At 49.4% G+C, this 27,516-nt stretch overlaps 1 protein-coding gene across 3 annotated transcripts; it reads right to left on the bottom strand.

The window, feature by feature from the left end:
- Positions 1-149: 149 nt before the first annotated feature.
- WDR91 (WD repeat domain 91) lies at positions 150-27,516 on the bottom strand. 3 transcript variants are annotated; one of them, XM_033099001.1, is made up of 15 exons: positions 27,344-27,516; positions 25,801-25,980; positions 25,012-25,219; positions 23,300-23,382; positions 22,170-22,300; positions 20,905-21,070; positions 13,749-13,904; positions 11,965-12,158; positions 11,073-11,223; positions 9,633-9,727; positions 9,300-9,468; positions 7,080-7,188; positions 6,401-6,513; positions 4,949-5,146; positions 150-2,508 (listed from the first exon to the last, which is right to left on the bottom strand). In XM_033099001.1, exons 1-15 carry the CDS (start codon positions 27,464-27,466, stop codon positions 2,344-2,346), a joined length of 2,241 nt encoding a protein of 746 aa, XP_032954892.1. In that variant the 5' UTR covers positions 27,467-27,516; the 3' UTR covers positions 150-2,343. The 3 variants fall into 3 exon arrangements, with proteins under 3 accessions (XP_032954892.1, XP_032954894.1, XP_032954893.1); XM_033099003.1 differs by lacking the exon at positions 27,344-27,516 and adding an exon at positions 27,067-27,184 and having other exon boundaries at positions 2,344-2,508; XM_033099002.1 differs by lacking the exon at positions 27,344-27,516 and adding an exon at positions 27,034-27,143 and having other exon boundaries at positions 2,344-2,508.

Genomic DNA, 27,516 nt, shown 5'->3' with positions numbered 1-27,516 from the left:
ATGAGGCTCTCTCACCAGCGTCAGGGCCCACACCAGTGCCGGGCTGTACGTTTGGGAGCCTGAGGCTGGACTAGCTTGATGGTTTCTTCTACGCTGCCCTCACCCAACAAAATGGGAGTCTTGTTGGGGTCTCGGGTAGATGCTCAGCAGGTATTGTGAGGGAGAGTTAAGTCTGAGTTTTGACATTCTTTATTGGAGGATGAGAGCGCATCCTGAAGGGGTGTGGGTGGGACAGGGAGGACCAGCAGGAGGAGGGCATGCTGACAGGCACTCAGGATGGAGTGAGGGTCGGGCAGAAACAGGCCAGGAGGGCGCAGGCTTGCCCACAGCACATAATACTGTATGTGTTAATTCCAAAAGGTCAGGGGTTAATGGAGTTTGGGTCTTATGTTTTAGGCAGTAGGATGGTTTGGTTTTGTGTTTTTAGGTGGTGGTGTGGAAGCCCCTACGATCACTCCTGGTGGAGCCTGGATCACATCCAGCTGTGAGCCAAGCTCAAAACAAGAGGGAGTTGGGTGTCCAGCCCAAAGCATAAAGGAAATGAGAGAAGAGACAGCTTTTCAAGTGTTCTTTGTTTCTCCACAATCCTTAAAAACATTTCAGCAAGCCGTGGAGACCATATTGAGGAAAGAAAATGGGAAATACGACAGAAACTGAGAAAAAACTTTGAAGAAACGTTAAACAATGAATTCTCTCACTCAAGTGAAGCACATGACCACTTTTTTTTTTTTTAAAGGAAGTCTGTTTTAATAAGTTACTCCCTTTGTTTTTCTAATGAGAATGACAGCCTGGTAGTTCACTTTATTTTTTTAAGGAGGGCACAGCTCACAGTGACCCATGTGGGGACTGAACCGGCAACCTGGGTATTATTAGTACCACGCTCTAACCAATTGAGCTAACATGCCACCCCCCAGGTGACCACTTTTTAAATGTCCTAGAGAATCACTGGGGGAGATAAATAAGGTTGCTGTTTTAATGCAGAAAATGGAAAAAGAATACATATGGAAAAGTCTTGGTTTTCTTCATTTGAACAGAGAATTACCAGAGTATAAATGGGTAAAAATATGTAACTGCTTATGACTAAGTCTCTGGTGTTTGCTCATAATTGAGCCACATAAATACCTCCCTTCTTTAGCCCCCGCCCCAACTTCCAGCAGAATAGAACGTTTAGTACCAATTTCTTCATGATTTTCCAAAAGTAGTTTACCTGTAAGTACCCCACTCCAGAGCTGCACCCCAGGACTGGGCTGGAGTCCAAACAGACTCTACACTGACTACTCCGAGCAGCCTGACAACAGGCCGCCCCTGAAGCCCCGGCCTGAAATACCACCACGAGGCTGAATGGCAGAGACTATGCCTCCCTGCCCCAGATGGAAATGCAAGAGGGAAAAGGGGAGCCGTTCTCCTGTTCCTGCTCACCCCATGAGAGCATCTGACTCTTCAAGGTCCCACCCCAGTCAGGAAGCAGAGGGCAGTCCATGGGCAGGACACAGTGGGGATGGCCTGAACCCCAAGTTCCAGCCCCAACACTTGGCCAACTTGCTCCAGGCCTCTGGCCACTGACCAGCAGAGGGCGCTGGTGGCCACTTCTGTTCAACCTCAAGATGGACAGTTGAAAGAATGGGAGGAGGTCCAATGACACAGGTACTGGGAAACCACAGCCATGGGACGGAGAGGCACTGCCAGGATAAGGAGCCTCAGACCCCACCCTCGTCCTGAGAAATGCCACTGACTCTCAGGGAAGAGACGGAGCACTACAGCCTTCTGACAGGAGCCTGAAGAAATGGGAACAGCACAAACCTTAGTTAGCCAGTGGAATGGAAGGAGAGAGGACGTCCTCCTTCTACGCAAAGCAACAAGCAAATCTCCGACGTGCTCAGCCCTGTGACTGACTAGGTGAGAGCTGGGGTGGGGGACCCGGGCAGTCCGTCACAGGGCAAAGGGTGAAGGGAGATTGCTCTGCTGCACACACACATTCCAGAGACACCAGGGAACCACCAGAGCATTCTTTTAAAAAAACAAAAAACTGATCCAATATACACAAAATACTGTCAGTCTCTCCTGGGCCAACAGAGTAGCCACCACAATGCTTCTGCTTCCTGAGCTTTCCTCCCGCTGTCTGGAGCGAGCTTCTGGCACAGCCCAGCAGGCTGGTCCCCACGTGGCTCCCGTTCCTGTCATTGCAGCTGGACTGAGCCCCAAGTCCCCAAACAGCGTTCCCCTGAAGACTCCCCGTACTGGCAGGGAGTCAGAAGTGCAGCGTCCTGCCTTCCTGTCTCGTCTCTCCCCCTGCCCCCCCCCAGGGTAATACTGCTTCCGGTATGTCCCTTGGGGCGGGTCCCATCAGACTTTATGGGCCAGGAGGGTGGTCAGCTTGATCTTGCCATCCATGGAGGCAGTGAGGCAGGTCCCGCAGTCCATGGCTGTGCTCCAGTCCACAGTGACCACAGGGGCTCGGTGGCCGCCCAGGCTCAAGCAGCTCTCCAGAACCTTCTCATCCCTGCCCAGCTGCAAGAGGACAGGAGAGAGGAGGCGGCGTGAGCAGGTACTGTTCACAAACACAGCTGCTTTATCCACCAAACCATCTGGAGCCTTGGGGCTGCCACCCCAACCTGAGGCTGTGCCCAGGTACACGTGCCCACCTTTCCAGAAAGTCTCAGTTTAATTTCTCGGACCAGGAAATGCCTTCATTTTCCCGACTACAATTACTCCTTCCCCTTAAGTGGAAGGAAAACAAGTCCCTGAAAGGCTCCAGACAGAGAATTTTCTCGGCCACCTTTAACTTGCTGTGGCCCAGTGCCCCCTCACTGCCCACCGCTCTCCCAGCGACATCACCACTCCCGGGCATTAGATCACATAACTGCTTCTTTGTTCTAGGTCTGCTCCCCCAGGGGATGCCAGCTGCAGGAGGGCAGGATCTTGGTCAACTTCTGCAATGTGGCCACCCAGCAGCACCCCGAACACGCTGGCACTGGCAGGCCCTCGATCACTGTACAAGCGTGGCTGTCCTCTGTCCCACCAGCACCTGCCAGCCAGGGCTCACACAGGTGTGCAGAGTCGGGAGGTAATGAGGAAAGGAAAACCAGGAGCGGACTGAATAATGATCCAGCCAGCCACAGATAACCTCGTGAGCAAGAGGCCCCCATGGGTCTTCGTGGGGAAAACATCGTTAAAAATCATAAACTGTTGGGGCGACCGGAAGGCTCAGTTGGTTAGAGCGCGAACTCTCAACAACAAGGTTGCCGGTTCGATTCCCGCATGGGATGGTGGGCTGCGCCCCTGCAACTAAAGATTGAAAACGGGGACTGGACTTGGAGCTGAGCTGCGCCCTCCACAACTAGATTGAAGGACAACTCCCTGGAGAAACACACTGTTCTCCAATATTCCCCAATAAAAAAAAAAATCATAAATTGTTTACAGATTGTAAAAATGGGATCTGAAGTTCATTATATTCCATTAAGTAATTAGACCATATTACTGGCATTTTAAAAATTATACAGAGGAAAATCTTTCAACCCATTAATCGGTTACAGAGCAAATCTGACTGCAAATCATATAAACTGATCAAGACAAATGACAAAGGCTGCATGATTAAATATAAAATACATATACATACACACAACACATAAAATCACACAGAGAGCAAAGTATATAGCCTGTCTGAACCTCAATTTTTAAATAATAAAATAAAATTAGGCTTGTAAACAGAAAGCTCTTTGGAGTATTTCCCAGTGGCAATTAGAAGAAATTATGGAGCTCATTTTTAAGGACAGGGCGAAAGCCACCCAAAGTACCACAATGTGTGGAAAAGAGCAGCCTACAGAAGGTAACCCTGGATTTCCCGGGGCCACCATCCGGGGTCAACAGCCTAGAAGGTTCCTTCCTTCCCACGCCCAAACCCCCTTTTCCCCTCACCCCAGCAAGGCCTGCCTTTTCCTCATGCCCCCAACTCCTCCTGCAGAGGCCTCAGATCTATAGACTGCCCCCCAGGGGTCTTCCTGAGGACCCCCTTCCTCTGCCCAGAACCCTAACACTGCACTGCTTCGCTGCTGGTGCTCGTGTCTCTTCCTGAGTGCGAGCACCAGGAGAGCAGGACCGTACTGTCTGGGTCCTGTGTGAACGGCATACAACTGCTGTCCAAATCATGTGCTGTCTGCTGACAGACAAGCCACCCCTGAAAGCACAGAGAGCCCCCAGGCAGAGAATGTCCCCCGCTGTACTCTTCATACCTAAAGACTGAGCACCACCATCGGGCAAAGAGTGAACACTGAGGCTAAGAACTGAATTCACATGGTACCAGAAATACACGCTTAGCCTACAAAACAAATCCTCATCCCTTGTCTGTCTGATGATACTATTATAGTAAAATAGAAGACGTTTATAATTTTATACAATTAAACAGAAAAGGTACATGAGCCAGAGAAGCTCTGACATGAGAATTAAAACACACAGATAAACGGAGGGACATAACAAAGTGGACAGCTTACCTCGTGGTTTGACAAATCCCACCCCCAGATTTCTGTCTGTCATGGGTTGGAACGTCCTTGACCCACCGAACTGCCAATAATAAATCTATACCAGATTAGAGCAATTAAGACCACGTAAGCATTTACCTTTTGGGGGCATGTTCCCCCAAACCTACACACTTTCCAATCCTTCTCCCTATTTCTATAATAGGTATGAGTGCCAAGGAACAGAGACAGAAAATGGGCAGAGTCTTACCACACGACAGCGAATGGACAAGGAGAGGAGGACGGAGTGGCACACTCTTCCCCTGCTCCTGCCTGCTCTCCCTGAGCTGAGAATCAGCTTCTGGCCGAGGCTGCAGCCAGGGGCCCCGGGCTTCTCCATGGCCATGCAGTCGGGGACAGTGACCAAGGCCTGTGCCCAGCCAGGCCCAGCCCTCCAGTGAAGAAGCTCCCTGCCCATCACGACACCCTCCAGGTACCTTGTAGATGACGCCCCCGGTGGCAGAACATGTCAGCATGTAATTTCCCTCCGAGTCAAAAGCAAAGAGCCGGCCCCGGGGAACCTGAACTTGCTTGTAGCCACTGTAACCAGACAGCACGAAGGGCCCCGTGGCATCTGCAGGGAGGTCATACTCAGACACCTTCAGGCCACTCTTGTGGATGTTCCACTGGATGAACTGCAACCACAAAGCACAATCAGAGTGTTCCCTCAAGGGGGCTGGCCTGCGAGCAGGAGCGGGACGGCCTCCGGAGCAGGGCGATGGGTCCACAGGCCACCAGGAAAGGTAATGGGATGACCTCCAGTCCCATCTCTTCCCAACACCATTTAAGCATTTTTTTTTTAGGGAAGAAATTCTAGAAAAACAGTCAGCAACCTCACATCAAAGTCTGAACGTTCTCTCTGGCCTGACCCCAGGAGAGGAAAAGGGTGGGCAACTGACTTTGCGTGGATTCCTGTCTCTGAGGCGGGGGAATGCTTCAAGCTACGTTGTTGTTGTTGTTGTTAGGGTTAGAACCCAACTAGATTTCCTGACTTAGGAACAAAGTAGAACGGACAAATTCCAAATATACTTCCAGTTTCTCAGCAGTGCAATCAACTGAACATGAGCGATGTAGTTACGTACTTAGCTTCACGTACTGTAGTGTATACAGTCCTTTAGCCAAGACCAGGGATGGTGACCTGGGTGTGTGTCACTACCTCATCACTGAGAATCCCACCCAAATAAATAGAAAGTCAGGCCTGAATTTACAAGTCCCTTCCCATAGTTTTCAAATGAAGAATCTATTTTATAATTATTGTTTTCAAATGGACAATACAGGTAAATAGTGTAAAATTCAAAAGGTACAGGAGGGTATACATGAAAAGCAAGTCTTTCTCCCAACTCTGCCTCCCCCACCCCCAGCTCCCTTTCCAAAGATCCTTCCAGAAAACCTACAAGGGGCACTTATTTTTACTTTTCTCCTGGCCACCTTCCTTTTCACACGTCTTGACTCTGCTCAGGCCTGTACATACTGCCTCTGGGAAGCTGTCCCCAACCCCCCAGCAAAGTCCACATGTCCATGCTGTGACCACCCAAGCTCACCAAGGCACATCCCAGCCCCGAATGCGGACCCCACCGCTCCATGCACAGTGGGACAAGTCATTTCCGCCACAACGAGAAGGAAGAATTCGGGTATTCCCCTTTCATAAGAATAGCCAGCTCCCACTGAACTCATCGAAACCTCACAAAGATCCTGAGATTGGTTACTCTTATTATCCCTATTTTACAGATGACGAAACTGAGGCATGGAGAGACCCAAGGTCACAGAGCTAGCACATGGCACGGCCAGGATGTAAAGCCAGCACATCAGGCTTTTCTGGTGCTCTCTCGACTGTCAGAGGCCTAGGCCAGAGGAGGGAAGCTCCTGACCTAAGTCCTGCCCACACCTACCTTCCCGTCCTCGCCGATGCTGTACACCGCATTCTCGTCGTAGCTGAACTCCACAGAGCAGACCTCCCCGCAGTGGGCCTTCCAGCTCATCGCACACTCATGCTGTTGCATGTCTAAGGTAACGAGACGCTGCTAAGATTCCCGCCCGGGCCCTGGGAGTCCACATGTCTAGGAGGACACACAGTCCTTCCTAGGGGGCCTCTATAACTTCCCGCCAGGGGGACCTGCTGAAGATAAGTCCCCTAGCAACATCGCAGGCCCTCTGACTCCGGGTGTCTTGGGACAGGCCTGGCAGGAGGATCTTGAAACGGCATGCCAGATGATTCCGACACATGTGTTCTAACGTTCTTCCGGGGAGAATGGCCTGGCCACACCAAGGGGACAGGACGGCATTCCTCACGCATGTCCCCTTGGAGCTCACTCAGACCACAAGGACTCAGAGGGAACAGCTCAAGACGGGAGGACTGCTGAGCTCCACCCTCCCTCTCACATCCATCCACACCAATCATGTATGTGCAAGGTGATTCGAGGGGTTTGGAAACAGCAGACTCTGACCAAAGTTAAGTTCTGTTAGAGTCTTGAATTAGAATTTTGCCTCTAGTCCAGCTGGCAAAAATCCAGCTGTCTTCCCTGGGACATTTAAGGAGAGACCCAGGACTGCCATGACCCACTTGCTTACCGAACAGCCGGATGACACCGTCAGCCGCCCCTGTGACCAGCAGGTTCCCGTTATGATTGAAGGCTGTGCAATTTATAGCAATGGGTTCTGGATCCAGGGAGAACTGGAGCTAGACCAAAAAAAAAAAAATACATACATTTAAAAATGTAAGAGAATAATAAACCAAAATTCAACACAAATTCGTCTGAACGGGGGAAGGAGACTGAGATTAGGGAGGGGCACACAAGAGCATAAAAAGGACTGGTAATGTTCCATGTTTAAACTGTGAGCGTAGGAAAAATAAATAAATAAAAACTGTGACGGTACATAGGTGCTCATTTTACAGTTTTTCCTCTCATTATACCACACCCGTATGATTTCAATATTCTTTTGTATGTATTCAATGTTTAATCAAACATTTTTAAATAAATATAAAATTACAAATCACAGTCAGAAGGACCTTATTAAACTGGGCTGCATAAAGGAAAGCATCTGAGAGATGCTGGAGACAGATGTTTGCCAGACAGAATGCGATCAGAACCTTCTCGAGAAGAGTCAGCATGCAGGAAGGGCCTGGGGCTGCAGGATAAGGAGGCAGGAAGTAGCAGGAGTCTGGGGAGGGGCAGAACACGGGGAGCTTCTCGGGAATGTGGACGGGATACCTGGAAGAGCAGGAAGGCGTAGGTGCTACAGTGTCTGCCTGTCCCCCGGGTGGTGGTGAGGAGGACTGGTGGGTGGGCAGATGGCACCATAGGAGGTCCTGTGGCTGCCCAGCTCAGGGGCACTAAAAAGCGGGGCTCAGTGTGCCCCTGGAAATGCAGAGAAGTGGTCAGACAGGAAACCCATTTTGGAAGTGAAACTGTGTGGTGAGGAAGAAGGGTAGGCCCAGAAAGGTACCCAGTTCCTCAAGGAGACACGTTTGCCAAGATGAGAACTAGAGACGGGGACAGATGTGGCAGGGCGTGGTGGTTAAGAATTCAGGTGTGGCCCCGATAGGTGTGAGATATCCGTGAGACTTCCAAATGGGAATAAACACCATTTACAATAAACACCACTGATACAGGCAGATGCAAACTGAACATCTGGATCACAGCCCACCTGTAAGACAGGGACCCTGCAAGTGTCCAGGGACACAAGGAACCATCTGTCCAACATACAGGTCACACCCCTTTCGAGCACCAGAACTGATTTTGGTAAGAAACATCACTGCCCTTTACACAAGTGAGTTTAAACACTGTGTAAACTCCCTCGGGCTTAGGGCCGTAGCTACAAGCATCTATGTCTGTTCTGGGTGGGAAGAGGCCCTCAGTTCCTGATTCCCCAAGGAATCATCAGCTTTCACATGGCTGTCACTTCTTTAGAATATGTACGTGTCCTCACTACCTCTACCTGCTGCTCTAATTTTTATGCAATTCTAAGTAAACAGGGAAGCAGAAGGAGACTCCAGTTGTCTCCTAAAAAATAAACCACTTGGATGCACAAAATGAAGTGAAAGAAGCCAGTCTGAAAAGGCTGGATGATTTCAACTTTATGACATTTTGGAAAAAGCACAACTATGGAGGCAGCACAAAGACCTGCAGTTGCCAGGGGCTGCGGTTCGGCAGATGAACGGAGGGAGCACGGAGGATTTTTAGGGCAGTGAAATTACCCTGTATGATTCCATCATGGTGGATACATGTAACTATACATCTGTCCAAACCCACAGAATGTACAACACTAAGACTGGACCCTCATGGAAACTATGGACTTTGGGTGACAATGACGTGTCAGTGTAGGTTCATCCATTGTAACAAATGGACCCCCTGGCGGGGGCTGCTGATCGTGGGGGAGCTGTGCCTGTGTGACAGGAGGGCTGTAGGGGTACATGGGAAATCTCTGTACCTTCCTCTCAATTTTGCTGTGAACCTAAAACCTAAAACCGCTCCAAAAAAAAAAAAGCCTTAAAAAAATGAAGTTTAAAAAAATTTAAAAATAAGCCATGAGGGCCCTCTATCTAGCAGGCTCTGTGTGACTGCTAAACTTACGGTACAATTCTGAATGCATTAAGTTGCTAGCAATCTACCCAGCTGAAGTATTACTCACTACTTTTCGCTACTTAAACTTTGAAATTTCCTCACAAACATAAATGTGCGGAAACCACCGCAGAGAGAGAGAAGAGGCTCAGAAACAGAGGGGAGCGAAGGCTGTGTGCCCTCCGGGAGTGTGACCAGACCCAGGGACACTCATGGGGCAGGGCCAGACCTGTTGCTTCATGGTTTTCGTGTCCCACAGCAGCAGCTTCCCAGGAACCTGGTTAGTGCCCTTGCTGCCGATGTCCGGTGCCGAGAAGTCCACCTGGGAAGGGAGGCTTGGGGCTGCGGCCGAACAGACGAAAGAGGCCCCATTGGGGCTGCACGCAAGAGACAGGATCCTGCAACACATGTGGGTCACGGGTGGGTCAGCACTCGGCCCGCCTGCCCACAGAGGAAGGAAGAGCCTCGCTCTGAGACTGAGTCCTGCTCCTGGAGAAGGGCCACAGGCTCAGCCAGGCCCAGGCCCCACAGAGCACACTGAGGGGCGTGGCCTCCAGCTCACCTGGGCATGTCATCGTTGATGTTGATTTCACAAAGATTCTTCTTGGCTTCCGTGTCGTAAAGGCGCACTGTCCCCACACCACTGCCCAGTAAGAGCTGGAATGAGAAGGGCCAGGAAATGCGAAGAACAAACAGCACAGAGTCAGGCTGGTCAGGTGCACTCCTGTGATGGACGGGTCTGGACAAGCTGCAGGGCTGAGGCCGCCTCCACTTATCCAGGTAGTTCAGGGAAAATCTGGCTAAAATGGACCTCATTTAAAAATCAAAGACATCACAGCTGACCTTGAACAGAAGTAAAACTACAAACAGAATCTGTGAATGGGAGAGGTGTCACCTCAGATACACCTGGAAACGCTCTGGCTGATTAAATACACCCTCTGTTCCTGCCTCCTTTTCTGTCAGGTTTAAATCCTAGCTGTTTCAAACTTTCCTTCTTGCTCCCCGTCTACTCACACCACCTCCTGGGTTCCGGCCCCGGCTCGTCACGGGGCCTGGGGACGGCCCTACTTGTGTGTCCTGGGAACAGCTCTAGCTCCAGGCCTGTACAAGCCTCCAGAAGCTATCCTTGCCTTTAGGAACCTGTGACTTGTTTTGTGAAAAGCTTCAAAGATAATAAGTGCTGCCAGGAGAAAGCGCCGGATGCACGTCTCAGGGTATCCCCCAGGACTACCACCTACATTACAATCTCAGCATGCAGTTTACAAATTAACACTGGTACAGGGGACACCCCGAGACCCTAATACCATAAGGATAAGGCCTACAGTTGTCAAAAGTAGTCACAAACAAGCCTTGTTCCTGAGGCTATCTGCTAGGATCTCTCAAAATGGAATATAATGAAAGAAAAAAACTACAAATCAACTTTACTCCTTCACTACAAAGCCTCTCTCAAATATTAAAGTCCAGAAGGAAAAAGAACACTGTACTATTCCTGGAGGCAAGCAGACCCATGAGAATCACAAAATAAGGCCCCATCCCCCACTAGTCTCGGCTGCTTCCCCTGGGCCTGACACAGGGAGCGACCTTAGCAGTCGGAGGAGGCAGCCGGGCATGTGCATGGTGGGTTGTTAGAAACGAGGACAGATGACAAGAGCGGATGGGGGAGAACAGGAAGTAGTCCAGTCTCTCCACGACCACAAGGAACAGCAAGACAGATCACCACACACAGGAAGAAGCCCCCCGCCATCTGACGGGAGGGTGTTCTCCAGGTCACCCCGCAGTCTCTTTTCAACGCTTGTTAACCCAGTAAGCTCCCTGCTGCCCCCAAACAGGAGCCTATAAGGACAGTCCTAGGGACAGTCCTGGATGTGTGCTCCCCGAATTCCCAGTGAGAGAGAGACAGGAAGGGAGTCTGGCTTGGCTGCCTCCGCTCAGCCTGGGGTAGAGAGCCCTGAGGAACTCTTCACAGACCACAGACCCAGCAGTGAGGCGAGACATTACTCACCAGCCTGTCCCGCTTTGTGGCCCATTCTAAAGAGAGCAGCGGCGACTTGGAAATGGAGGACGCTTTGGTCTGCATGATGGGGTTAAAGGACCACACTTTGATGACCCCGTCCACGTCTAAGCTGGCGACCCTCCTCCCCGAGCAGTCCACTCTAAGGTGAAGGAAAGAGGGAAGCTGTTAGCGTCCTTGCCTTCGTCAGGCATCCTCTGCAGCTAATTCAGATGATGGCTTTTCTGACTTTCTGACTGTTTTAAAAAATAATCCCTAAATGCCTACACTCCAATGATGGGTGTGGACTATTTCTAGAAATAGTCATTCCTTCATTTGGCCAAGGACGACTTACGAAGCACCTATCATGTGCCGAGCCCTGCGGTAAACACCGGGCATAGAACAACGGGCAAGAGGCACCTCGGATGCACGCAGCCTGGAGACTGGGAGCCTGCTGGCTCCACAGCCTATCAGGGCCGGCGAAGCAAGGCACCCAGCTACCCTCTGAACGTTACACCCCGGGAGAGTTTCTTCTTCACATGAGTAAAAACTTGTAAATCATAAATGTTTACCTAAAAGGACCAATATAAAACAAATTGAAATTGAATGAGCTTTAGAGTTCAAATAAAAGCTAACTGTTCCTACCCCTCAGAGTGCCACGATTACAAGGACAGGGGCTAACGGGGCCAGTGGTAGCTCCAAGCAGGACTCCCCACCCCTTGGCAGCTGTCCAGCCCTCCTCTGGTTCTTGAGGGATGACCATGGTCCTTCGGGGACCAGCCCACTTTCCACACACCCTGCCTGCCACCCCCTCACATGCACGGCCTGAACACCCAGGCTTCCCAGGGAGCCCAGCCACCCATCCGGTCAGCGCTCTCCGTGCTGGGCCCCTGGCCGCACCCACCTGCAGTGCATGATGGACGAGTGGTGCTCCCCGTACTCCTCCTGCCCCAGCACAATGAACGGCTGCTCGGGACGGACCCCTCCACCCTCGGGGCCCGCTGTGGCGGCTCGCGTCAGTGTCTCTAGTGCCTCGGCGTGGAGCTCAGGGCAGGGCTCTGCCTCTGGGCCACTAGCATCAGGCTTCTTCTCTGCACCCTGGGCCAAGCAAAGCGGGGATACATCAGCTGTGACAGGTGTGCAGTGGGCCCAGCCATTCGCCATATCCGGGGACATCCTAGACACCAGGCTGAAGCACAATGAGGAAGGTTCTAGAAGGAAGAGCTCTGAGCAGCGAGAGCAGCCCCCGGCTCATCCAGGAGAGGCGGCACCTGCTGCACTGACGGCCCCTTCCTGGAGACCTTGCTCTTGCCATGAGCCCTGCTGTGCCCCCGCCCTGTCAGCTGACGGGACTCAGGACACGCACTGCCTTGACAAGCCAGGCCTACGATATGAGGATCAGTCAGTGTGTGAATATGATTGATGCTCTCATTTAATCCCCACCAATCCATCTGTGATCCTATTATTAACCCCACTTTATAGCTGTGGAAACTAAAACTGAAAGCAGAAGTTAAATAATTTGCCCAAGGTCAAGAGCTGGTAAGGATAGGGCTTGGCTGTGAAGCCAGGTCAGTCGGGGGTAAGCCTGGCCCCTCACCAGTACACTGCATGCCAGCCAGCACCTCCTCAGGAAGGGGGTACCAAGAGACTGAGGCAACGGGCCGGGCATAACGATAGCGGCCCAAGGACAGCAGCAGAGCCAGAGTAAGGCCGGGTGCCGGAGGGCACCCCACCGCCCTGCCGCCCCAGGGCCCTGCGGCTGCCCCGGCCTCTGCCTCCTGGTGTACTAAGCTGGCACCCAGGTATAGCCCAGGCCGGGGGCATCAGCAGGGTGCTCTCTACCACTCCTGAGGCTCCCCCAAGCACTCCTAGGTGTCACAGGAAGGGCAGTTCTACAGTAAAATAAATAAGTAGGTACATAACAGAGGAAGACAGCCGTCCAGGCTCAGAGAGGTGCCTTCTGGGAGTGGCTGAGTGCAGGTGTGTCTTCAGTCCTGCAAGATTGGAGCCTTAGGGGTTCATGACTATCAGACAGGAACCAGCACAGGGCTGGAAATCAGCAGCACTGCCTTTAAAACAGGCAAATAGCTCCAGTTAGGAGAGACGGTCAACAAGGTGACAGGCAGGGACTCAGCCAGTACATGCCGTGGGCTTTGGCCTTCAGTCGGAGTATTTGACGGAAGTGGGGGCAACTTACCAGGAAGCGCAGACCCTGACCCATGTTCAGCAGTGAGGGGAGTCCCAGGGCTCAACGTGGCAAGAGCCTGAGTCGCAGCATGACAGTGTGTGGGCATGTGGCCCTCGGGGCAGCAGCGCCAGGAGATGGGCCTCAGGGGGTGCAGGAGAAAGGGATACTGCGATCAAGCAAGCCTACGGGATTCTGGGTTAAACCAAGGGCCACAGCTCTCTGTCCTGCCAACCAGAGAGATGGTGACATGCTAGTATTCATAAGCAGAGTTATCCTAAGGGAAGGACGCAGTATGCAAGATGAATCACAGAACTCATCTTGTGAGAACATTTGCAGTTGGCACTTTATGGTCTCTATTTAGAAAAATGCTGTATCAGGAAGAGGGCCCAAAGAGCCAAGCAAAACATGAACAAAACCAGCACAGTGCACGGGCCCTGCACCCCGCACTGTCTCCAGCAGCCCACCACGCAGCCACGTGGGACGCCGAGGACAGGCCGTACCTGCAACGTCAGAGACAGAAGCTCCTTCCTCTCCTTGCCGTGATCCTGCAGGCGCCGGTGCCGGTGCTGGGACCAGCTGGACTCGCCCGTGGCCAGCCCGCTGAAGAGGCTCTTTCCGTCCTTGGGCCCGCACACCGGGTCCTTTGCCTTAGCAGTCTGGAGGATGAGACATCAGGCTGTGAAAAGTGTCTTCTGTCTGTGCCCATGCCACGACACCTGGCCCAGGCGGGGAGCAGCAGCCAGGGAGCAGCCTGTGTACCCAGTAGCTGCTGGGTAAGCCTGCTCCCTGGCCATGCTGAGCACGTAGCTAAAATGTCACTGTCTCGCCTGGTGGGCAAAGTCAAGGGTGAAACATAAGCAGGCTGGACCTCCAGTCCGTCCTCAACTCCCCCCGTCAAGAGAGCCCGGTGGCCAGCACTCCTCAGCCTGCCGTAAATATCAGCTGGAGGTGGGTATGCCTCGACCTAATCTGAACGATTTAATCAAAGAGGAGGAGATCAGTGCTTATTGAGCAATGATTATGAGGCAGTCAGGCCCTACTCTAGGTGTTCTATACATTTACAAGTCACAATACAAAAAAAAATGTACGCAACATCCAATCACCTCTCTGGAGGGAAAAAGGAACATAATACCTACCCTCTCTAGTTTTGGGACAAATGTATGACTAAGCCGGCTAATGTTAACAAATATTGAGGTACTTGGAAATGATTCCTGGGTAACCAGAAAGTCTTAAAAATAATTGTTAGAAAGTCAAGGACCTTTGAGCAAGATGAACTGCACAGAAAAGAAACTGGCACCTTCTGGTTCCTTTTCATAACAAGAGTGATAAAGTCAACCAAGGTATAGCAAATCAATTCAGTAATCCCCACTGCACCCCCATGGAGAGAAGATTCTTAATCTAGAGACTTTTTAAAAGGAGCTGCCACCTCATCACCATTCAAGATTATCTCGCCGGGATCTCTTTTTCTGATCTTATCCCCACAAATAGTGATGGTCAAAAAAGCTCCCACACTTTCACTCTCAGCAAAGGAATATGGATGGAAACAGCCACTCCGATTTGAGACCAACCTCCTCCCAAGCCATTTATATGCAAGACCTAAATCAAGAGAAGAAACTTCCCCAAAGTCTCCTTGGCCACTCTCTAGTTCCTCTCCTGTTCTTTGTTATGTTAACACTAAACAATTTAAGATGATTAACATGGTTTCCCTCCGACCCTGGAGCCCAGTGAACAATTAGGAGAAGAAATACTAAAGAACTGGCGCCTAACTCTGGCTGACCTACAGGGTATTTGTTATTTTTGTTTTTCTGACTGAAGCAACCTCCAGGGATACCTACTTATGCTCATAACAGATGTTTCTTCTAAAGCAGGTACTTGATTCGCAGAATTCTGGCTTATTTTAGGAGAAGTAGGGTTCTTAGTCAAGATAAAAGAAATAATCTAAGAAGAAAACCAACAAAAACAATAACAGTAACAGCACCAATACATATTACTCATTGAAGGTTTACCGTATCCAAGCACCACTCTGAAAACTTTACAAACATTCCCTTAAAGATGAGAAAATTATTTTAACATGAGAAACTGGGGCTTAGAGAGGTTGTTACTTGCTCTATACAGGTATAACTTGAAAGACCTGAAATTCACATCCAGATCTGACAGCAAGCCCCATGCTCTGAGAAACTTGAAGAAAGCAATACATGAAGGGCGTATATGGAAGATTGTGACACTGAACAGGAAAGGTAAGAAATGTCATGATCCTGAAGCTAAATCACATAACCAAGACAAGACCCCTCTCTTGGTGCTTTGACCATCTTGAAAAGTACCCCGTGGTCCACGGAACACTGAACAGGTTCCCCAGTTTTAGAAAGTGGAAAAAGACTCCTCTTACCTTCCTAGAAGCAAAGGGTGATCAAGACTGATAACAGAAAGGTGCTGAGGTAACCACGGCATCCCTCGCATGGTCCTCAGGTGGGGGGGCTCACTCCCTGAGATGTGATCCAAGGGTGCCAACCTCCATTGCACATATCCATTGATTCCTCCCCATATCTCCTGATCCAGAGGGCAAACTGCTCAGACTGAAGAACTCCACAAGGGTAGCTACACTTAGACAAAACAGACTTTAAACCAAAGACTGTAATAAGAGACAAAGAAGGTCATTATATAATGATAAAGAGGTGAATTCATCAAGAAGATATAACAGTCATAAATATATACACACCCAACATCAGAGTACCTACATATAAAGCACATATTAACATACCAAAAGGGAGAAGTAGGCAGCAATACAATAATAGGGAACTTCAATACCCCACTTTCAACAATGGATAGATCATCCAGACAGAAAAGCAATAAGGAAACATTGGATGTGAACCACACCTTAGACCAGATCAACTTAACAGACATTTACAGAACATTGCATCCCAAAGCAGCAGACTACATATTCTCCTCAAGCACACATGGAACATTCTCCAGGATAGATAGTATGTCAGGCCACAAAACAAGTCTTGGTAAAATTAAAGACTGAAAGCATATCAAGCATCACAATGGTATAATACTAGACAACAATTACAAGAAGAAAACTAAAAACTACACAAATATTTACAGATTAAACAATATGCTACTGACCAATGGGTCAAAGAAAAAGTCAAAACAGAAATCAAAAAACATCTTAAGACAAATAAAAATGGACACACAACATACCAAGACTCACGGATGAAGCAAAAGCAGTTCGAAGAGGGACAATCATAGTGATAAACCTACACTAAGAAAAAAAAGAAAGATCTCAAACAGCCTAACCTTACACCTTAAGGAACCAGAAAAAGAACAAACCAAAGTTAATTGAAGGAAGAAAGTAACAAAGAGAGAAAGTAAATGAAATAGACTAAAAAGACAATAGAAAGGATCAATGAAATGAAGACCTGGTGTTTTATTTTTTTAAAAAAAGATGAACAAAATAGATAAACCTTTAGCTAGACTTACCAAGAAGAGGACTCAAATCAAATTAGAAATGAAGAACTCCAAAACATGTCTCCAAAAGTTCTAACATTTTGCTGCAAGAGACAAAAGAATTGGCCGTCGAGGCCATGTTTTCTGAATGAATCCAAATGTGGCCACGCGGATTCCATAGCTAGCTACGTAAAATAGTGCTGAGGAGAAGGAAGATCGATGCCCCGGGTTGACAGTTGTTTTCTAAAATAGTGGGATCCTAGCAAGTGAGGAAGTCTCCCAAAGCCTGGAACCTGGAGGTCTGACAGATTTATCAACCTGACCAAGAGATCTTTCAACTGGGTATTTGAGAAAAGGGAAAGGACCCTTATCATATAGCATTCACGCCCAGAGAAAGTACACAGACCACGAGCAGGGGTCCTCCCTTGGAACCAGACGTGGGAAAGGCTACAGAAGGCAGACAGACCCTCTTTCCTCTCCTTACTTATCCACCGCACCTGATAAGTGGTGCCTTTTCCTTTTTCCACGCTTGGTATGAAGAGTATTTCCACGCCCAACTCAATTGGCCCATACTCAGGGGCTACGGAGGCTTAGGATGGACTTCAGATTCCTCTAGCTGACACCAGAGCTACTTGTAACACTTCCCCGGTAAGTACTGAAAACACATTAACGCATACGAGGCAGCGCTTCCCTCACAAGTCGAGACGGCAAGGAAGTTGTGCAGGAAACCATCAGGCTGGGGGCTGGTCAGTATTCCAAAAGGGAAACTCAAATGGGCATCAACAAAAGGCACTACAATGAATTAGGAAGAACTGCCTTTATAAAGACAGGGCAGTTTATACCCAGAGAGCCGTGGACCTAAGTGTGACCTATCACATCCTGTGTAAAGAGAGCTTTTCCTTCAACTTGTATCGAAGTTGTTTACTAAACAAAAATAATGTGCTAAAAGCTGATGAACATAGCTGTCCACAAAACACCTTAAGAAGTAAGTGAAGGTAAACTTGTGTCTAGCTACAAATGTGTATAACTTAAATAAATGTTCATTGTGACATAACCAGTAACTGAAAGTTTTATTTTAAGAGCAAACTCTATAAACCTCGTCACTACTGGATTCATATATAACATTGCAATGATTACATCCAGTCATATTTTATCATAACCTACCTGTCTCCTCCAGGTGAGAAGAGGTATTTTAACCGATATTTTATCATTTGACCTCCTCCCTTCTCACTCTGGAGAAGAATATAAATTAATTTTCGGTGGCCTGAATAGAGCTTGCCAGGTAGTCATCCAAATGGGGCAGGAATTTGGTGTTCCAGCAATTTGGTGTCCCCTGAAGCAAAATAAAGCCACCCAGAAGACAGGCCCTCGTAACCAAGAAATTACAGAACGAAGGACAAGCAAGTAGGCTCCCTTTTCCCCCATCCTGCTAAAACCCATGGAAACAGCCCCAAGGGCAGCTGTTCTTACTACTGACGTCTCAGTAGCTAGGAGGCAATTTGACAATCCACATCTTCTATTTGTGGATGCTTCACTTTACATTGCAGCCAATGAGAGGTTATCACTACAATAATGTTAATTCCCACTCGCAGTCCTGGAGCTTACTGAGTGGGTGTGGACGGAGTGGAATTACGGCTGGAGGGAAGGAGGGAGTAAAGTGCAGGCTGGGTGAGCCTGCTACTGAGGTGCCCTCAGGGGCTACTGGAATAGAGATCCCAGAGGAGCCTGGGAATTGTGGTTTTTCAGCTACTTCCATGTATGACTTTTTTTTTTTTTTTTTTTTTGCCTCCAGATTCAGATTGAAAGCACAGAAAGAATATCACCATCTATTTTGCCATCTACAATGCTATGAACATTTCAGTAATAATGACAACGGTTACAGTGACCAATCACAAGGGGGCAAAATGCTGATGTGATGGAAATTTGTGGGGAGTGCTTAGTGTGGAAAAGATAGGAAGGGTTGTCCTAAAACAAGCCTTATTCTATATAGCTCCAGAAGGCAAGGCCAGTATCAGTGAATAAAACTTATAGAGGGGTTTCCACCAACAGCTTTCTAAGAGGCAAATGTTCCCACATTGACAAGCAGTGAGCTCCCCACCGCAGGTGGCAATCAATCAGAGGACATCTCTACTCAATAGGAGGGTGGGCCAGGTGACCTTTAAACTTCCTTCCAACTCTAAAATTCTGTGATTTTTTTTGAATCTCAAATATACTGGTTATTTTTAGAATTGAAACATCAATGATAAGTCTACTTAATAAATTGATAAAAATAAAAACAAGTGACTCAACCACTGGGTTTTTCAGATTGTAGATATTTGTGGTCTCCATTTAGGAAACAGAAAGAGGGCTACCTTTGCTCTGTTAACATGCCACAGGGGGACCCAAGCTTTGTTTGCCTGCATGCAGAGGCAAAGTAAAGAATGTTTGCTGTAAATCACAGACTCTTACCCTCATCTCTTGAAAATGAACTTCACAAAAAATTCCCTAGCCCATTTCAACCTCACTGTATAACATGTCGTGCTGGAACACACAAAGAGCAAGGCTATAGGCTTCGTCCCAAAGAACCCGTCTCTGTGTTTTCATTTTAAGTTAATACAATTGAATTGCATAATTTCACGCAGATTCCAAGGGACCTGACATTCCCCTACATCATCCATTACACTTATAAAATATTGCACGGTGAAAGGAAACAGTACAACTTATTCAGCCACATTCCACAGAACTGGAATTTTAATTTTAAGGTTTGAAGTTCACAGAAACAGTCGTCAGAGTAACTACTATTGATTTTTGACTCATGGGTGCTGAGGGTATAGTCCTTTTGCACGGTTGGCATCGTGGGGCTCAGAACTGACTCGGGGACCCACGCAGGCCAGGACCTTCACAAACCGCTCCTACTACTGAAATGTACTGGGCCTGATACTCTGCCGGGCATACACCAAGGGCTCTTCCATCAGCTCAGTCAATTCTCCCCTAGGGAGTAAATACTGTTATTCATGGTCATCCCAACAACCTGGAGAAAGCAGAAGCCTCTGAGCAAGCACGACACTGTGAGCCAGGAGCCCGAGCTGACAGCACAGCTGCCTGACTCTGAAGCCCCCGCTCTTTCTTACCCGGGGTCCTGATCAGCGCCTACACTTCAACTACGATACTGAACCCCAATGCTAAGAGTCCCGATGGCAGTCGGGGGGCAGACCCCTGCCTTCCTGATGCAGTCAGCAGCCCCAGACTGCTCCATCACGTGCCACTTTCTCTCAAGCCCAGGGTGGCAGGAGAGTGACGCAGAGACTATGACTTACTTTATCTGTAACTAATACAAGTAGATTAAGAGAGAGCAATACAGTGTAACGCTGGGTCTGTTAAACGTTCGCTCTGGCAGGCATTTCCGACAGCCATGAGTTCTCACAGTCTCTGAGACGGTGGAACTCAGTGGGACCCTCACCAGTTGTGAACATAAGCTGGCATCAAAGAAATTCTGCAAGCGTCCATTAAAGTGAAAATCCTTTGCAGAATCAGTAAATCCCAACTTGTAAAAGAAACATATTGATTCAGAAGTAATTCTAATTTGCTCTTTATCTATACACTATTTTATGTCACCCAAATTTCAAAATTCCAGAATGCCTGAGTCACCAAATTACACTCAGAAGCCCTCCCGAATACAGAGGAAATCTCTGAGAAATGGGGAGGGACCTTTCAAAGCACACTTCCTCTCACTGCCATATACCCCTTCACCTGCCGAGTATCTCGGGCTCCTGAGAGCTGGCACAGGGGCACAGGCAGTGGCCAGAGTGGCAGCGAGCTGAGAGAGAAGAGAAGTCCCTCTGGGTTAGACCTGGGTCTGAGACCCGGCACTACCCTTGGCTGGCACACACGCATCTGTCTCCTGTCTCCGTCTGCCCGCAACACGTGCAGTTCCAGCAGAGGGGAGGATGGAGAGTAGGTAGAGAACACATTACATGGACTTTCCTCCCATTTCCTCAGTTCTTCCATTCTACTCATACTTATATTCTCATCCTGCAGAGCCATCACTTGTCTGCAAGGTGAAAGGCAGGGAAGGAGGAAGAAAAGGAATGAGATGTGAACTTCGGCTTTCTCCAGCAAACCAAAGTGATCAGTCCTGAGGGCAGGGCAAACAAGTATCCTCTTGACAAGCAGCTCTGGAAGGCCAGTCAGATGTCAGAGGCAAGAGTTAGAAAGGCGAGACTTGGCGCTTACCTGACTGCTGATGGACTCTTTCTTGGCCGAGCTCTGAGCCTGTGGGGGACCCTGGGCAGGTGACAACCTTGAGGGGCTCTTCTTACTCTGGGGCAGCAGTGAGGACAGGAAGCCCACGCGAGGTGACTGGGAGAGGGAAGTGTTCCTCTGGCTGCACACCATGGCTCTGCACAAGCAGACACAACACAAGGTCACAGGCCTGGAGGGGACCTGGGAGAAGCTGGAGCACAGAGCTGAAAGGCTTTCGCCAGGTTCACACGCCCGGGCTTGAAGACGGCACTATTCTCAGTTCTCTTCTGGCAGCCTGTCTGGCTCTCCTGTGAGGGCCTGGGAAAGCTCAGAGCTCTGCTGTCCAATACCACGGGCCACACGCGCAGCCGAGCATCTGAAATGTGGTTAGACCAAATCACAGTGTGCTGCAATACACACTGGAATTCAAGACTCAGCATGAAAAGTGTCAAGCATCTCAAAATGCTTTGTTCATATTCATTACATGTTTGGAATGATAATCTGGATATACTGGGCTAAGTAAAATGCATCATTAAAATTAACTTCCCCTGTTCCTTTTTACTTTTTTTTTTTAACATAGTCACTAAACATTTTTAATTACATTTTGGCTCGCATTTTATTTCCATCGGACAGCACTAGCGCGGAAACCAGAGCAGTTTCACCTGGTGTGGCACTGGGCCGTGTGCAGGTCTGGAATCTGTCTGGGTTTGCCTCTGACTCACCACTCACTCACTCACGGTGACCTCTCTGTGCCTCCATTTCTTCAACCGCCACTGTTAGCATTATCAACTGGGTCTTCTGTGTAGCTGGCTGTTTTTCTAAGGTCACTCAAATACGTCTCCCACAATCTGCCTACCTCTTCAAACCCTCCCAGGGGAGCCTCACCTGTCCACCCAGCGGATGACAAGCTTTTTGACCGTGAGGTGCTACTTGCAATGCACAGAACTTGCCCAAGCTTTAGGACAGTGGTTGCACTTATGAGTATGTATCCAGGCTGTGCCCCCCCTAGATGGGCAGGCCCCTGGCAGAGCTGTGCAGGTTGCCCTCCCTCTGGGCCGGCTCACAGCCTGGGGCCAGGGGGGCAACACCTGGAGGACCTCAAAGGCCAGGGGACCTTACTCAGAAAGCGAGGAAGCAAGAACAGTGAGTGCCAGGAGGCTGCGTCTCCAGGAGCAGGGTGGCCATGGTGAGAGCGCAGGGCACAGAGCGGGGACGGGGCACATCCCTCCCAACTGTGAGGCGAGGCACACACTCACAGGTCCGAGTCCCCCAGACGGTCCATGTTGGAGACATAAGGAGGCAACTTGTGTTGGATGGAGGCCTGTTCCTCTTCTGGCTGTTGCTCCTCCTTCTTTAGTCGGTGGACTTCGGCTTGCAATGCAAAAAGCTACGCAGGAAGGGGACGAGTTAATCAGTAATTTCTTCTCATTTTCCCTCACTGGGGAAGATCAGACATTTCACATCCACTACCCAACCTCACTGGCTCAAAAGACCACTGGCCCTCAGCCTCAGGGAGCCCGTCTCACTACAGATCCGAAAAACGGGCAAGTGTCTGCTGTGACTTGATTACAGTGAGGTGAGAAACTAAAAACCGTTAGATATACAAACACCAATTTTGTTTTCTTTTTATCATTTGACTCGCTTCCCTTTTATCATTGGACTTGCTTCCTCCTGAATTCACTGAGAAAAACAGCTCTGCCCTCCACCCAATCCTGCTTTGCTCTTGGGAATCTATAAAATCAGATTTTGGAACTCTCATGGAAAAATTTTTTGAAATGAAGTTCCGCATTTTGGACTATTACTAGCCTGAAGAAAATTATACACACACACCCAAAACTCAAGAATCTTAAACCCCCAAACCTAAACAGTTTATCACCTTCCTTTTTCTGAAAAATCTTCCTTTTTCTGAAGACAACTTAATTTCAAGACACGTAAATATTCCCCAGGCAAAATGTAAAGGCAAATGTGGGTCCCCAGGCTCTACCTTTTTACCAAACTAGAGAAACTAGCTGAGCAGAACAGTTAAATTATATCTGCGTTGTAAACAGTACAGACGTGGATCTGTGTGGAAAAGGACCGGGGGCACAAAACAGACATGAAAACAGGTGAGTTGCCAGGTGGCATGGATGCATACAGTCTTTTCCCTCTTAGAAGTTCATTACTGTTACTATGTTGTTCGTGTTATACACACGCCTTAAAATATGAACCTCACCTCTGGTTTTCAGAGACTGCTACAGGCCCCAAGTCTCCAACACCAGCTTTCTGGTGACTCACTTCACCCGAGACCAGTGCTTTCCTGTATTTAATCAGCCTTCCAGGGCCACTACCTAATTTCACACACGAAAGCAGAAGTCCTTCCCAAGGAGCAGGCGTGTTCAGAACCAACCTTTTGGCGCAGGACTTCATTTTCTTCTTGAACCTGGTTGGTCCTCTGGCACTCGGCATCGAAGTTCAGGATCACGGGAACTGGTGCACAGAGTTAAAGGATAAGCCTGCCTGCGAAACGATGCAGAGTCCTGCCCGAAATCTTGGCATGGCAGCATCACCCCTGAACAGGAGACGCGGGGGGGGTGCCATACAGACTCGGGGCCGTGAGCTCTTCACAGCTTTATGAAACAGTCTCTCCCTTGAGGCCAGGCCTGGCCTGACTTCTTTCACACAGACTCACAAACACATGACAATCTGCCTGGCTAGCCCACAGAGAGGACATGAATCCAAACCAGAGTGCTTTCTCCCCAATACCAGCAGTGAAGAGCAGTACCCAGGGGGCGTCACAGCCAGTCTAGGCTTTAGTGACATTCAGCAAAGAGCGGCCTAGCAGCCAGCGGCTCTGCAGGCATACTGCCAGCTGCTCTACCAGCTGGACAGAAGGATCGGCCTCTCGGCTTTCCCCTCCCCGGGTCGAACCTCTCCCCGGCAAAGGTTTAGACGTCCGAGAAAGCTTTCTGCAGACTGTACGGCCACACATCACCCCGTGAACACCCCAAATGCAGGCCAGGGTGTCAGTCTTTCCCAGCCACCTCAGCTTCACTCAGAAGGAACACAAAGCAGGCAGGACCTCAGTACTGGGGAAGGGAACTGTGGCTCGGATGTACGTGACCTAGTTTGCAGGGCACTGTCTTGCACTGAGAAGACCTGCGGTGACATTTTCAATTCCCCTGGAGAGCTCATGTGGTTGTGCCATAACCACCTCCGGGCTGAGCTCCCCACTGGTTTCACTTGAAATCCCTCAGGATGAAGGGCAGCAGCAGGGTAAGAAAAAGGCAAAGCTGGCAAGAGCAGAATTCACACTCTGCCACAACCAAAAGGAAAGGGTACCCTTCCTACCTCCACCAGATGTTCCTCCCAGAGGCCAAAAGCGGCCGCCCACGGGTGGGCCCCCACAACACCCCATTTATCAGTGACTCGCCAGGCAGCCCCATTCAAACCAGACTCCCTTCTCCTCCCCTAAAATTCCAGCCTAGAGAGCATGAGCAATGGATGACGTCCCGGCCTTGGGATCTCAGGCTTTCCATGACAAAATGGTAAATATGGCAGGCTGTCAACGATTTACATTCTCTCTTAAATAACCACACACGTTCTTAAAGCTGCTCTGTTTTCTGGCAAGTTGAGGGACACTGAGGTCACTGCCAGAGAGAGCTACCCAAACACTAACAGAGGGAGGAAGGTCCAGCCCAACAAGTGTTTTCACCTACAACCAAGTCCCAACAAAGGCAAGTGATATCCTGGGGGGGCACAGAGAGGGGGCCCTCATGGATGGCTGGTTTCACCAAGAAGCAGCTGCCTACCCACCCCCATATCTGCAGAGACAGGCCCTCAGCCCTATTTGAGGGCTCCTCTCCGAGCCCAGCACTAGCACCCACCGCTACGATGCATGTCAGCTATTACATAAGCAGCAGAGCGTGAACACTAAGATTTATGATTCCCTGGCCTACGGACAAAAACAACCACGATCTGTCCAGCCCCCTCCACATGACACAGGACAATGCTCCTGGGGCATTTTGGAGAAGAAATGATTGCAACAAGAGGAGCAGCCACTGATCACGCTGTCTGGATGCCTCAGACTGGGCCCACAGCCCCAGGCAGCTGAAAGGATATGCATGCACTGAAACAGGACGCTCAGGAAGTTGTGTAGAGACACGATGAAGGTGTCGGCCCACTGTCGAGAAAAGTAGGTAGCAAAGATGGGGTTGGTGTCTGGGGATGGCAGGAAGGGCAGGACAAACCAATCCTTCCACTCGGCTTGGTTCTGGAGCTCCGTGGCCTGCTTTGCAAAGAACTCCTGAGCCTTGTCATTTCTGTTTGTCTGCCAAGACACAGAGGAGGTGGCAGGGAGAGAGAAGAGACAGGAGGCCAGAGGTAAGATTCTTCAGCACTGCACAACAGAGAGCCTTCGGCTATCAGCCTGTTACTAGGGAAGCGGCCAAACATGATCTGCAAACTCCATAAAATAAAGGCAATCATCAGTCTTCCCTCATGTTCCTTGTAATTTCAAAGAAGCTGGTTTAAACTGAAGTCCTGGGGATAGATGCAACCCTAAAAATTAATTCCTAGTTGATTCTCAAATAACCTAAGTGACTTATTCCCCCAGGTCAGCTATAATCTTTATTAGTCAAACTTTAACCCAACCACTTATATTCTTTAACACACCACTCAGGCTTACATGCTTAAAACGAGAGGGGAAATAGGAATGAGGAAGACAGGTCAGCTGATCCACAGATGAGAAGGGGGAAAAAAAAAGTAGGAAAACGGTCATGAATAATTTGCACTGTGACTGTTCCACCCTTTCTCAGAGTAACAGAAAAAGTCCTCCCTGGGGGTGAAAAGGAAATCTATTTCTGGATTAAAGAACTCACTCTACTAAGGAATCGCTGAACCAGTAAGCACCTGAATTGTGTAGACGAGATAAAAGCGGAACAGGCTGGTTTTCAGCTTGTTGATGGTGGGTCTATACATATCCTCCAAACGGCTAAAGAGCCGGCGCTCCAGGTAGCTCCAATAATCCCGCAGGGCAGCCAAGTCATACACCTGCATTAACTGCTGCAGCTGGTCCACGATTTTGTCCACCTGGTGAGAGAAAGAGGGGATGGAGAAGATGGTGAAGGACAAAAGGGAATTCTTCCCACCTCACAGCGTTAACACAGTTTTTTCCTCTTGCTGTGGCTTCTGGGTGTTAAAAAACCTTTTTAAAAAAAATTTAGCAATCTATAAAACTTTCAAAACATACTAATGTAATAGCTTTGAAGTTATTTTCTCATGTCAGATATGTAGTGTGACCCTCTAGTGAGCTTAGAAATTTCAGGTGTAAAAATGCTGATTCAGGAAGCAGGAGCTCTGAGGCCAGGTCTTAGATCTGCCTCTGACTTACTTAACCAGCTCGGCAATGTCACTTCAACTCTCTGCTCTCCGTTGCCAAAGATTTCAAAAAATATAAAAAGAGAGAGCGAGACAATCTCTATGATCCTCCACCAGCCCCACCATTCCAGGATTTCAGGGCTTATAGTGAGATGCACTGACCGGGTCCTTCAAGTCATCCAAGCACCACCCGAGCCCTTGCAGCTTCTGAGAGTGTCAGCCAAAGAAATCACCTCCTTGTGAAGAGCACTCACACCAAACTTTTCCAAACCAATCTGGAAAACGTTTTGGCTACTAATACGGATCCAACACCCCCGTCTTACAGATCAGGACACTGAGTCCTGGACAGCTAAAATGTTTGGCTTTCACCTCTAAGTAGCTAAGGTCTCCCAGCTCCCCTCCAGCACTCTTGCTGCTAGCGCACTGCCTCGCTCAATTCACCTGCCAACACCAATCGAAGTCAGCAAACGTACACGCAAATCACACCCGTATAAATTGCAACAACTTCTCAACAGAAAATCATGTCTTAGCAGGGGAAGCATAATGTATTAAAATGTGCATCGAGGTCTTCCTCTGCTGCTGAAGCAAAATTGCCAATGAATCACTGACAAGGCCATTTGAAATAAACACGGCAGACACCTAAACCCAGCTAACATTTTGGGCTGCAGACTCCTTTGCTCCCAATACCATCGGAAACTAATACAGAATATTTCTGTTGCCAAAACTCAACCATCTACTCAACCTTGGCTTCTCCTAAAACCTCACTTCCATCCTGGCCAACGAGTGGACAGCCAGCACCTGCTAGAAGGCTGGGATGGAGGACGGAGCCCTGGACCGGGAGTGAGGACATTCTGGGCTCCAGCCTCGGCGATGCTTCTGACTCGCTGGGCAACTTCAGGCAAGTCATGTCCCCTCTCAGGGCCTCAGTTCCTCATCTGTCAAGCGAGGGCCCGAGGCGCTGAGGTGGAAGGTCCCCCCAGCGCGGTGACAGCGCCGCTCCCGCCCCGGAGGGCAGCGCTGGAGAGGAGCCTGCTCCGGGCCGCCTCTGCCCACGCCGCGCCCGCCGGCCTCTCACCCGGAATCCTTTCTCCTTGTCTGCCTTGATCTCGGCGTCCAGCTGCCGCAGTGTGTACGTGAAGCCGCGGAAAAGCAGGTACTCACGGACCAGCTCGTCAGTGCGCTCCACGGCCTCCGCCATCGCTGCGCCAGCGCGGTGAGGGTCCGCCGCGGGCGAGGGAGGGGCTGCGG

This window comes from Rhinolophus ferrumequinum, chromosome 26 (genome assembly GCF_004115265.2).
Source record: "Rhinolophus ferrumequinum isolate MPI-CBG mRhiFer1 chromosome 26, mRhiFer1_v1.p, whole genome shotgun sequence".
In the NCBI taxonomy this organism is placed as follows: Eukaryota; Metazoa; Chordata; class Mammalia; order Chiroptera; family Rhinolophidae; genus Rhinolophus; species Rhinolophus ferrumequinum.
This window is presented reverse-complemented; position numbering and strand designations above follow the sequence as displayed.

Coding starts and splice junctions, on each gene's coding strand:
- WDR91 (XM_033099001.1), bottom strand. CDS start 27,466: ATGGCGGAGGCCGTGGAGCGCACTGACGAGCTGGTCCGTGAGTACCTG. Junction 9,728..11,072: donor CCACAAAGCGGGACAGGCTG/GTGAGTAATGTC, acceptor TTCTCATTCCAG/CTCTTACTGGGCAGTGGTGT. Junction 6,514..7,079: donor CGGTGTCATCCGGCTGTTCG/GTAAGCAAGTGG, acceptor TCGTTACCTTAG/ACATGCAACAGCATGAGTGT.